The 12,022-nt window shown below is 37.2% G+C and overlaps 1 protein-coding gene across 2 annotated transcripts in view; it reads left to right on the top strand.

The window, feature by feature from the left end:
- Positions 1 to 9,359, top strand: part of HTR2A (5-hydroxytryptamine receptor 2A) — a 65,195-nt gene extending 55,836 nt beyond the window's left edge. For both annotated transcript variants that reach the window (XM_003270064.4, XM_003270063.4), the window contains one exon: positions 5,618 to 9,359. In XM_003270064.4, coding sequence (XP_003270112.1) covers positions 5,618 to 6,420 — 803 coding nt within the window. In that variant the 3' untranslated portion in view covers positions 6,421 to 9,359. The remainder of the gene's footprint in view (positions 1 to 5,617) is intronic.
- Positions 9,360 to 12,022: the final 2,663 nt, after the last annotated feature.

The following is a 12,022-nucleotide window of genomic DNA, read 5'->3' as shown; positions in this document are numbered from 1 at the left end:
TTCTCACACTGCTATAAAGAAATGCCCAAGACTGGGTAATTTATAAAGGAAAGAGGTTTAATTGACTCACAGTTCCACATGGCTGGGGAGGCCTCAGGAAACTTACAATCATGCCAGAAAGGGAAGCAGGTGCATCTTACGTGGTGGCAGGTGAGAGAGAGCGTGGGAAGGAGGAACTGTCAAACACTTATAAAACCATCAGATCTCGTGAGAACTCTCACTATTATGAAAACAGCATGGGATAAACCTCCCCATGATCCAATCACCTCCCACCAGGTCCCTGTCCCGACATGTGGGGATTATGAGGATTACAATTCAAGATGAGATTTGGGTGGGGACACAGAATGAAACCATATCAATTGGTGTAATTGAGTGCTTATTAGTCATATTAGGGGCTAGAATTTTTCTGCCCATCTAAGGAAAGATCTATCTCCAAGGAAATATACATATATACAAATTTTTCAGATTTTAGGACTATCATAGACTTCCTGAAGCCAATGTTAAAAACCTCAGAGGTAGTCACAGACTTTTGTAACTACCTTCAAAGGAACAAATAAGCAGTTTTTAAAAATCCACCATAAGAATTAAGAACCCTAAGTAGAGGTCTTGATTTTGCCCCCAACTTTCTGTGTGATTCTAACTAAATTACTTAAGCTTGGTAGGCCCAAGTTTTCATATCTGTAAAGTGAGATTTTCATCTGCCCCATAAGAAGGCGTGGGTAATGTTTTAACAATTTTGTAAAAATCAATTTAGAGTGAATGAATATGTGTGATAATACCTTGAAAAGTTGCAATTTATTATGAGAGCTATTTGGAATTAATCTGAGAAAAAGAAACATACAGCTTTTGGGTAACCGACGTGTTTGTGTAGCTCTCATTTTTATGTACATCTGCCTTGTCAACACACCATACATAGATTAGAAGGAATTTAGCAACTCTGTATCAGAAGGATAGTGAGTCCCATTGGCAGTTGCCCTATATATTCAATTCTTCTTTCCCTGTAATATGAGGACTATCCTGCAGTGTTTACCAGTGGTGTTTTCTGTCAAACTACTAGTAAATTTGTTCTTATAACTTGAAAAATACAGCATGCATTAAAATTCAAAGAAAAGGTAGCAGTTTGGGGAAACAGAAACCTGTGAACCCAAATTTCAATCTTTTTCACAAGAGCTCCGAAATAACTTCTGTGCCCTCCACCTCCTTTCCAGCTGAGGGCCCTAAGGACTGCCACTGTCCTGTTCCCTACGAGAGGATGGTTATCTAGGAAGGCAATCTTTTTATTTCCCAAGAAATGTACACTGTCTCAGAAAAAGTCCAAGATGAAGAATAAAGCCAGTCCTTCACAGTCAGCGGTTCAAAGTGAATTATTTATGCAGCCTGTGGTAAGATGTTAACTAGAGGTGCAAAATTTATGTGCAGGAAGTAAGCAGAACTATGCCGAAAGAAAGACACCAACCAAAGCTTTTGTTGTTCTTAGGTGTCAAGGTTTCCCATTCATTTTATTGTCTGAGTTTCAATGGAAATAAATAAAATGCTACATAGAGGATCCAATACTGATATTGAATTTTGACTGCTGTTTTCCACTCCTCAGAAAAAAATATATTAAACAAAATGCAGAGTCATGTAATTCAAGTTACTGTCTGTTTTGTTCATAAAGGAAAATGCTTTATGTGCAGAAATTTCAAGTGAGAGATGTCAGGTCTCCAAAAGCAGCTATTATCAAACAAAGCAGCCAGATAATTAATGCCCCAGAGATGGCTAATATCCACAATATTGGATATTAGCCCATGTCTTCTCTCTCTTGGTAGAGGCACATGATTTTGAGCTGCTGATTGTACCCACAAAGCCTATCTATGTGTTCTAGTTTTTTGACATAAAATTTCCTCTCCTCTTTACGGAGCATTACTTTAACTTTCTGGTTATTCTTTCTACAACCCTTAGCTGACCAGTTACTGTGAGTGAGGCACAGAAAAAGAATGGTGTATGATAGTATTCAGGATGTTTTTGTTATATGTAAAGATGAACAGGCCATTTAAATAACCGATCAGCTTGATTCTCCACTATCCTATCCAAATTAATGTCCCCCTTCCAAACAGAACAACTCTGCCTGTAACCTCTTACCACGTCCTCTTGAAAAGTGGCTTTTTATCCCAGGCATTTAAGAGAGGGATTCTCTATTTCAGTGCAGATGACTCCATCACCCCTCTCAGAAACTGGGCTATTCTGTAAGGTTGTGTGTGTGTGTGTGTGTGTGTGTGTGTGTGTGTGTGTGTCCAACCAAAGACACTATTCCAAATAATTAAATAATTTGGCATTTTAGGTAAGCCCACATTCTGGTTAATTGAGAATTTCCACTTACGTAAATTACCAGGTTATAAGCAAATAGGGCAAAAGGCTCTCAAGGTATTTACTTCCTTTGTATTAATTAGAAAAAGGAACACTCAAGAGTTTAATAACAAAATCACACACCTTTTTTGGATGGTTGATATCTTGTTTATGTGTATCATGACTAATAGTAATGCTGTAATTCATCACATTAGAAAAGTAATCAACAGTTCCAGCTGTACAAAATTAAAATTGATTAAGACCCGGCGTCACCCTGGCAGAAGCTAAAATTACATCAGTGTTAATTCTATGGCCAATGGCCAAAAGTCTTTTTAGCCTCTTTTGGTTTAAAAAGATCTGCTATATAAAATCTAGTGTATACAAGCTAAGCAAAATGGATTAGAATAAAATAATGTTGATACATTTAATATAAATAATTTTGCAGAGAAAGCTACTCTCGTGTTTATTGACCACTGGTAGAACATCACTCTGGACTGGGTGCTGTGCTAGGTGCTCTGCAAATTTGATCCATTTTATCCTCACCAAATACATGCAGGTATGTTGGTGCCAGCCTCCCATGATAGATGAAGAAGTGGGGACTATAGGAATGAAGTAGCCAATTCAGGAGCCCAGAGCCACAGCAAAGACTCAAATCCAGGGATGTCTCAAATGGATGAACAAAGCATCCTTTCTAATCAATGAGCAACTATGCTGTCTAACAAGACCTTGTACATGAGTACAGGAAATATCTTTCACAGATCCAGATTCAAACACTGGGAGAAAAACACTCTTCTTAGAAATCATGCCCTTACTTTTACAATCAAGAATTTTCTGAAGGATAAGCAAAACTGGTCAATATCCAGGGTCTCAGAGGATGTTCCCCTTGGAGGCACAGCTCATCAATCTCTTCTTGAATGTTGCAAACAATGGGCCAGAAACAGAGAGGGATGGAGGAAATGAAGAGTCATTAGCCACAGTAAGTGTCCTTATAAACAGCTCTGATGTTATTTATCTCCACCTTCCAAGAATCCTGGATGGGCTTGCATAGGCAAGTGACAAATATTGTCAATTAAGTCTTTGAAGATAATGGCAAATGTCACTAAGAAAGATTTGTGTTGAATATTATATCAACTCAATGTTCTCTCCTGGCCACGATGGCCAATGTGAGATGACATGAGGTTAGGACAGTCATGTCTGTGCTTGGATGAAGTGGAACTCTGTTCTGAGTATGCAGAAGTTAGATTAGAGATTCTCCAAAAACCTTTTTCCAGATGGATGGCAAGAGTGAGGCAGTGGCCCCCAACTCTGGAATAAACCAGTGTTCTTGGCTGGTGTGAGACCACGTATTAGACTCTAAAGATGGTCAGAAGCAGTAACCACGACACTCTTCATTCTACAATTCTGAGTGTGCTGATAATATGGGCAAGAGCTAGAAGGGAACTTTTTTTCTGACTTTTTCTCCCAGGCTGTCCCTGCAATATCTACTATTTCATAAAAGAAACAATCTTAAACTAAGTTATACAGAGTACTTGATTCATGTTTCCTCTCTTTTTTGTCATCCTGATTCTACCTTTATGGCAGAGAGAATAAGCCATCTCATGATTGCCTTGGACCAATCATCCCAGTCCAGTAGAGAAAGATATGCCTATTTCCCCAGGAGCAGAGAGGTTGTCCATGGTGGGGGTTGGGTGGTGAAACTGCACAACATGGCCAGTCAAATCTTCCTTTAAAAAGGTGCTATCATCATGTGGGGCATGTAGCATGATTAGAGGCCAGGGGTTGCCTTTATTCACTTCTGCTTCCTCCTCTGCCTAATCCCTGTACCTGAGGGAGCTTTACAGATCCCCCAAATCTGGGTGATGAAGCAATGGACCATATAGGCCCATGTTCCCCTGTATTATCTCATCCTATACCTACCTGTTATATTTGTCAATAAAAAGTCTATGGCTGTCTTGTTTTTTGCAATCCACCCTTATGAATGCTCTACTACTAAAAACATACAACAACCTTTATGGGACAATTGGAAATTTGAACACTAACTCTACATTTAATATTAAGGAAATATTAAACTTCTATTTAGGAGTGAGAATGGTATTGTGAAAATATTAGGTTTGTCTAAGAGCACATGGCTTTTAGATCTACGTAATAAATATTTTCAGACTGAATGACGTGATGTCTAGGATTTGCTTCATAATAACATGAGAGGGATGGCAGCCAGAGGACGTATGGATGAAACAAGACTGGGCTTGAGCTGATAATCTTTGAAGCTGGGTGACAATTTCACTGTACTGGGTTTGGTTTTTGGTTTGTTAGTTGTGTGTATGTTAAAAATTTTCCATAATAAAAGCTTTTTTAAAAAGAATTAAAATTGGTTATTTTAAATTAATATTAGAAAATTGTATTTCTCAAAAATATTTTATGTGCAATTATCATGATTTATAATGTTAAATGGAATAGAAAGATCTAAAACATATAAGATACAAAGTACTGCATGTAAAGTACTGCATATACACATTTGTTTTTATATGTACATGTAAGTGGAAGAAGAAATGATGAAAATGTAAATTATGGTTGCCCCTGACTGGGGAGAACGCATATTATTTTTCTTTATTCATTGTTACATTTTTGTACCTCCCAAATTTTCTAGAGAGAAAATAAACTATATTTAAAAGTTTATAGTTATTTTTATATATAAACCATGCTTGTGACATATTATTAGATTTTAAAAAAAGATACAGAACTGTTTGTGAAAAAGAACCTCAATTCTGTTTTAAAATGTGTGCACATGGTAAGTGTGTGAATGTATCTAAAACGAACAGCATCAAAAAAAGAAACAAATCTATATTCTAGATTTTCATAGACAAAAATAAATAAATAAATAAATACATATATAAATAAATAAAATGAACAGCATCAGTTGTTAATTGTGGCTATCTAGATGGTGACGTTATTGGACATTTTTTAGTTTATTTGCCTCTGTGTGTTTCTTCACTTAATAAGTATAATATTATAATCAGAAAAATACGGCATAAAAAATAAAGCTAGATTTATTATACTTCTTTATAAGTAAAGGGTTAGCTACATATGGCAATATAACATACAAGGAACTACATAATATATACTTACAAAACACATACGTAAGTCCAAAGGAATTTTAAATTCTCAAAGTATGTTAAGCTTTTAAACAATGTTGACATAAAATCTTGTCAATAGCCAACATTATGTGGTGATGCTCTTGCCTTCATATACTCAATTCCTTAATAATCATGTTTCATTTTCTGTTCAACTCCAGGTATATCCATGCCAATACCAGTCTTTGGGCTACAGGACGATTCGAAGGTCTTTAAGGAGGGGAGTTGCTTACTCGCCGATGATAACTTTGTCCTGATCGGCTCTTTTGTGTCATTTTTCATTCCCTTAACCATCATGGTGATCACCTACTTTCTAACTATCAAGTCACTCCAGAAAGAAGCTACTTTGTGTGTAAGTGATCATGGCACACGGGCCAAATTAGCTTCTTTCAGCTTCCTCCCTCAGAGTTCTTTGTCTTCAGAAAAGCTCTTCCAGCGGTCGATCCATAGGGAGCCAGGGTCCTACACAGGCAGGAGGACTATGCAGTCCATCAGCAATGAGCAAAAGGCATGCAAGGTGCTGGGCATCGTCTTCTTCCTGTTTGTGGTGATGTGGTGCCCTTTCTTCATCACGAACATCATGGCCGTCATCTGCAAAGAGTCCTGCAATGAGGATGTCATTGGGGCCCTGCTCAATGTGTTTGTTTGGATCGGTTATCTCTCTTCAGCAGTCAACCCACTAGTCTACACACTGTTCAACAAGACCTATAGGTCAGCCTTTTCACGGTATATTCAGTGTCAGTACAAGGAAAACAAAAAACCATTGCAGTTAATTTTAGTGAACACTATACCGGCTTTGGCCTACAAGTCTAGCCAACTTCAAATGGGACAAAAAAAGAATTCAAAGCAAGATGCCAAGACAACAGATAATGACTGCTCAATGGTTGCTCTAGGAAAGCAGCATTCTGAAGATGCTTCTAAAGACAATAGCGACAGAGTGAATGAAAAGGTGAGCTGTGTGTGATAGGCTAGTTGCCGTGGCAACTGTGGAGGGCACACTGAGCAAGTTTTCACCTATCTGGAAAAAAAAAAATAAGAGATTGGAAAAAATTAGACAAGTCTAGTGGAACCAACGATCATATCTGTATGCCTCGTTTTATTCTGTCAATGAAAAGCAGGGTTCAATGCTACAAAATGTGTGCTTGGAAAATGTTCTGACAGCATTTCAGCTGTGAGCTTTCTGATACTTATTTATAACATTGTAAATGATATGCCTTTAAAATGATTCACTTTTATTGTGTAATTATGAAGCCCTAAGTAAATCTAAATTAACTTCTATTTTCAAGTGGAAACCTTGCTGCTATGCTGTTCATTGATGACATGGGATTGAGTTGGTTACCTATTGCTGTAAATAAAAATAGCTATAAATAGTGAAAATTTTATTGAATATAATGACCTCTTAAAAATTATCTTTAAAACTTACTATGGTATATATTTTGAAAGGAGAAAAAAAGACACTAAGGTCAGTGTTATAAAATCTGTATTGCTAAGATAATTAAATGAAATACTTGACAACATTTTTCATTCCTGCTTTTTCATAGATACCATTTTGAAATATTCACAAGGTTGCTGGCATTTGTTGCATTTCAAGTTAATTCTCAGAAGTGAAAAAGATTTCAAATGTTATTCAATAACTATTGCTGCTTTCTCTTCTACTTCTTGTGCTTTACTCTGAATTTCCAGTGTGGTCTTGTTTAATATTTGTTCTTCTAGGTAAACTAGCAAAAGGATGATTTCACATTACCAAATGCGTTTCTAGCAATTGCTTCTCTAAAACAGCACTATCGAGGTATTTGGTAACTTGCTGTGAAATGACTGCATCATGCATGCACTCTTTTGAGCAGTAAACCTATATTGATGTAACTGTGTCAGGATTGAGGATGAGCTCAGGTTTCCAGCTACTGACAGTGGTAGAGTCCTAGGACATCTCTATAAAAAGCAGGTGACTTTCCTATGACACTCATCAGGTAAATTGAAGCTTTCAGATTCATTGGTTTATACTATTTATTAAAACCATTCTGCTTGGTTCCACAATCATCTATTGAGTGTACATTTATTTGTGAAGCAAATTTCTAGATATGAGAAATATAAAAATAATTAAAACAAAACCCTTGCCTTTAAACGAAATGGCTCAGCCAGGCACGGAGGCTCATGCATGTAATCCTAGCACTTTGGGAGGCTGAGATGGGAGGATCACTTGAGGCCAAGAGTTTGAGACCAACCTGGGTAACAAAGTGAGACCTCCCTGTCTCTACAAAGAAAATCAAAAAATTATCTGATCCTGGTGGCACACAACTGTGGTCCCAGCTACACGGGAGGCTGAGACACAAGGATCACTTGAGCCCAGAAGCTCAAGGCTGCAGTGAGCCAAGTTCACACCACTGCCATTTCCTCCTGGGCAACAGAGCGAGACCCTATCACAAAAAAAAAAAAAAAAAAGAAAGAAAGAAAAAAAGAAAATGACTAAACTGAAATGGTCTTAGTCAAAAAATATAAACAGACTTATTTTTAGAATCCTTTCAACTTATTTCCTTCTTACCTGGTTCAGAAACAAGTTTGTTTCAACTGTGAGAGTAGTTTTAAAAATAAGTTTTCCTGATTGGTTACCAATAAACACCAAACAAATAAAGGAGGGTGAAAATATCACTTGAGGCTTAACATTGCAATTAATTTAGAAATATGCACCTCAATCTCAAGCCAATTTATAACTACCATAGTTCTGAGCAAAATTTTTCTTCTATTTCTCCAAAAACTCACTCATTTCAGTATTACTCATTGACACTGGGCTCCCTAATAGAAAAGCAGATATTATAATATTTCATTGAAATGGTTACTAAAGAGAAAAAGAGATTAACAACAGTTAATGTACCTTGATATTATAACACTCAAGGTTAAATTGCATGTTGTTATTGGAATCAATGTTAGATATATGACTACAATGCTGAAACATTTCTATTGAATGAGAAACAGTTTTTGCCCTAAACCTTTGGGAAAAAATACAGATTTGAAAACTAAAGAATGTGGGAAGTGTCATCGTGTAATTTGGAAATGCATAAAATTCTCATTATGTCCTCATAGATATGTTGAAAGATGGTTCACTCTTTCAAAGATAGAATGTATAATATGCTGCTAGTACCAAGGCTGCATTTGAACTGAACTACTCCTTATGATACCATACTAACTGATGAAAATATAAATGTTAAAATGTCTCCGCTCTAATGTATTTTGCCTTCACTTATAACTCTGCACATTTCATTTATATTAGGGAAAAGATTACAGATTCTACCCCCATATACTCAATCTTGATCAGAATGAACATTAATGTTGCCTGATAGATGTCTTTTGACTACCTATATATTACAAATGTGTACGTGTTTTTTTCTTCCATAAGTATCTATTCAAATGTATACTGTACAGGCAAATGTGTAGCTGTATATATGTACAGACATGTTCTCATGCACTTTATTCAATATTTATATATTTATATGGACAAAAAGCAAGTCAATGAAAACACTCAGTATATACACATGTGTGCATGTTTGTATCATGTTTATTTAAATGTGAATTCATGTTCTAATATTTCTATGACCTTCCATTGCTGCAAAGGAGATTAAAGTGTATCAAAAATATCAGCTCTTTAAATAAACTGGAAGTTAATCTAATTTTGTGGAAGAACTTTTAAGACAAGTCTCTGAGGGTGGGGAAAACAATGGTCCACATATATAGTTTCTTGATCGTAAATAAAATGGTACCTTTGGGCCCTTTGTTTAGTCTGGCGATTTTCTGACTACTATGGCTTTTTAAACAGACTCACACCTAAGTGAAACACAGTTGTCAAATGATTTATGGATCTGTGATTAAAGGATTCACTTTTAATCAATACTATTAAAACGGAGTAACAAACCTTGCTCTACTTTAAGTTGAATGATAGATTCCTCTATATTCAAAAAAAAGCAATTAACTGCCATAATTAGGGAAAACGGGCTAAAGCATACTGCATCTACTTGGCCACAGCGCCATCTCATGGTAATTTTTTAAAGTGCTACCTTAGCCAAATTGAACTAAGTCACTGTACTGCTTTTAGCAAAGGGTGCTTCTCCCATTTGTACATCAGTGAGACATAAAGTGCTAAATTATTCTGTGCCATATGTAACAAATACAGTGAAGATTATTTTATGAACTTATTTTAATCAAGGCGATGATAAAAGTTTTCAAGAAAGAATAAATAACTGTAAATAAAGTAGACTCAAAAACGAATGCAATTTTGTGTGAGTCCATGGCCGTGTCTACTAAAGGGAATTACCCCAAATCTTCCAGGTCATCAGACTCAGAACTCCAGGCATCATCCTGATATTTGAGAGCAAAAAAGCCTGTGCTTCTGGAAGTCAGCCATGTCACAGAGCTAGGATCCATCTGGTTCGATTAGCTTTATTGCCATGATCCAGTTTCTAGTTATCTGCAGTGGAAATATTCTCTATGTTTGATCACTATGTCTGGTTCCACAAAGCCTAAGAACATAGAGAACAACTTCAGTGCCCTAAGAGATGTGCACAGGTGCGTGTGGTATACACCAAGACATGCACACAGGTGTGCATATGCACAGATGCATTAACATATGCACACACACACTCTCTCTTTCACAGGAGATCATTTCAGGAATTAAAGTAAACCAAGGAGGCATGGTGTCATCTAACAGTTACCCTCATTCATCATTTCATCTTTAACTGCAGGGAAAGTACATTGAGTGCCTACTGTGTGCCAAGCATTAAGCTGGTTGCTTTTCTTGCTTTACCAAATGGAATTTTCACAACAATCTGACAAGGTAGAATCATTCTTCTCTTTTTACAGATGAAGAAACTGAGATTCAGAGCAGTTAGTAACATATTCAAAGTCACACTGCTGGCAAGAAAATTGGCAAGTTTAAGCCTGGGTCATCTGAGTCCAAAGCATAAAATATTTTCCCAACCTCATGCAGTGCAGGGGAAAAATCACCTGTCAAAACCACAATAGGAGAGTTCCCATGTTGGCTTCTCCTTTCACTGCTTATGTGAGTTGGAACCAGTCTCTTAACAACTCTGGGCCTCGATTTCACCATCTGTAAAGTGGAACTGCTGGTACCCATCCTGGCTAACTGACAGAGTAGCTTAGATAAGATCATGCCTATGGCTGTGCTTGATAACTTGTAAAACACCATGTAAATGTAATCAGTGTGTTAGTAAAAAGGAAAAACTCCAAAGCCTCTGTAAATTATTAGCCATCAGAGCAAATTCTAGCCAAAACTGTGGGGTAGGCAATATTATAATTCAGCAGCTTCTGCTACTCTCTTGGTGTTTCTCTTTTTCAAAAAATTTACTTCTGCTTTGTCCTCACCTTAATGCAGATCTCCTTTCTTTGGTGCTCTCTCTTATGACTTACATAAAAACTTTCCATCCCATGTGCCATTCCCTTGGGTGTCAACTCTCTGGAAGACTACTGCTAAGTAACTGAAGCTGATATGCCATTGTGTATCATTGACATCTCTTCAGCAGCCCACCATGATGAAAACCCCAAAGGCAGAAATCAAAGGCAAAATGTTAGGCATCAAGGAGACAAGTGAGAAGAAAATTTGGGGACAAGAAATATTTTCTTGGTATCCCTGAAATGACCAGCAACAACAACAACAAAAAAGTACCTTCAAACACTTCATAACTTATATAAAGTTTTATAACTTAATATTGAATTTAATCCACAATAATAATGATGATTTTGAAAGAAACCTTCAAGACTTTGAAGATTGCATTCTAAACTAAGAACATTAATGATGCATTTGTCCCAGCAAATATGCAATGAGACAAGACTTCTTTGTGAATTTCTGATTATTTTGGCATGTGGCTTGCTAAAACAAATTTTTTTTAAATTATTCCTTAATGGTTTACACACCAGTCTTAACTCTGACTTTCTTTTTTTTTTTTCTTTTGAGATGGAGTCTCACGGTATCACCCAGGCTGGAGTGCAATGGCATGATCTCAGCTCACTGTAACCTCCGCCTCCCAGGTTCAAGCGATTCTCCTGCCTCAGCCTCCTTGGTAGCTGGGATTACAGGTGCACACCACCATGCCTGGCTAATTTTTTGTATTCTTAGTAGAGACGGGGTTTCACCACATTGGTCAGGCTGGTCTTGAACTCCTGACCTTGTGATACCCTCACCTCGGCCTCCCAAAGTGCTGGGATTACAGGCGTGAGCCACCGTGCCCGGCCCAACTCTGACCTTCTTTTTTGATATTAACACTAGTATATCCATCTGAGCCAACGTTTTATGGGAAGTCTTCATACCCAATTGGAACCTTTTTTCATGTGGCCCAGTCACAGCAGAAGACAGACAGGAAACCGAGGTCCAGCCTGCTGCTGTTATCTGACCTTGGACAAATCTGAGCTTTTCCTCCTTGAAGCATATAATAAGGGACTTAGGGTCAATTGCTGAGACAATTGACCCTACGTCTATGCTTATCTGAACACTAGAGAGTCCAGACAAGGCCTTGTTGAACCAAGGCACCGCTTCAGGCGCAAAGGATAATCTGGAAGGCAGA

This window comes from Nomascus leucogenys, chromosome 5 (assembly GCF_006542625.1).
Source record: "Nomascus leucogenys isolate Asia chromosome 5, Asia_NLE_v1, whole genome shotgun sequence".
NCBI lineage: Eukaryota > Metazoa > Chordata > Mammalia > Primates > Hylobatidae > Nomascus > Nomascus leucogenys.
This window is presented reverse-complemented; position numbering and strand designations above follow the sequence as displayed.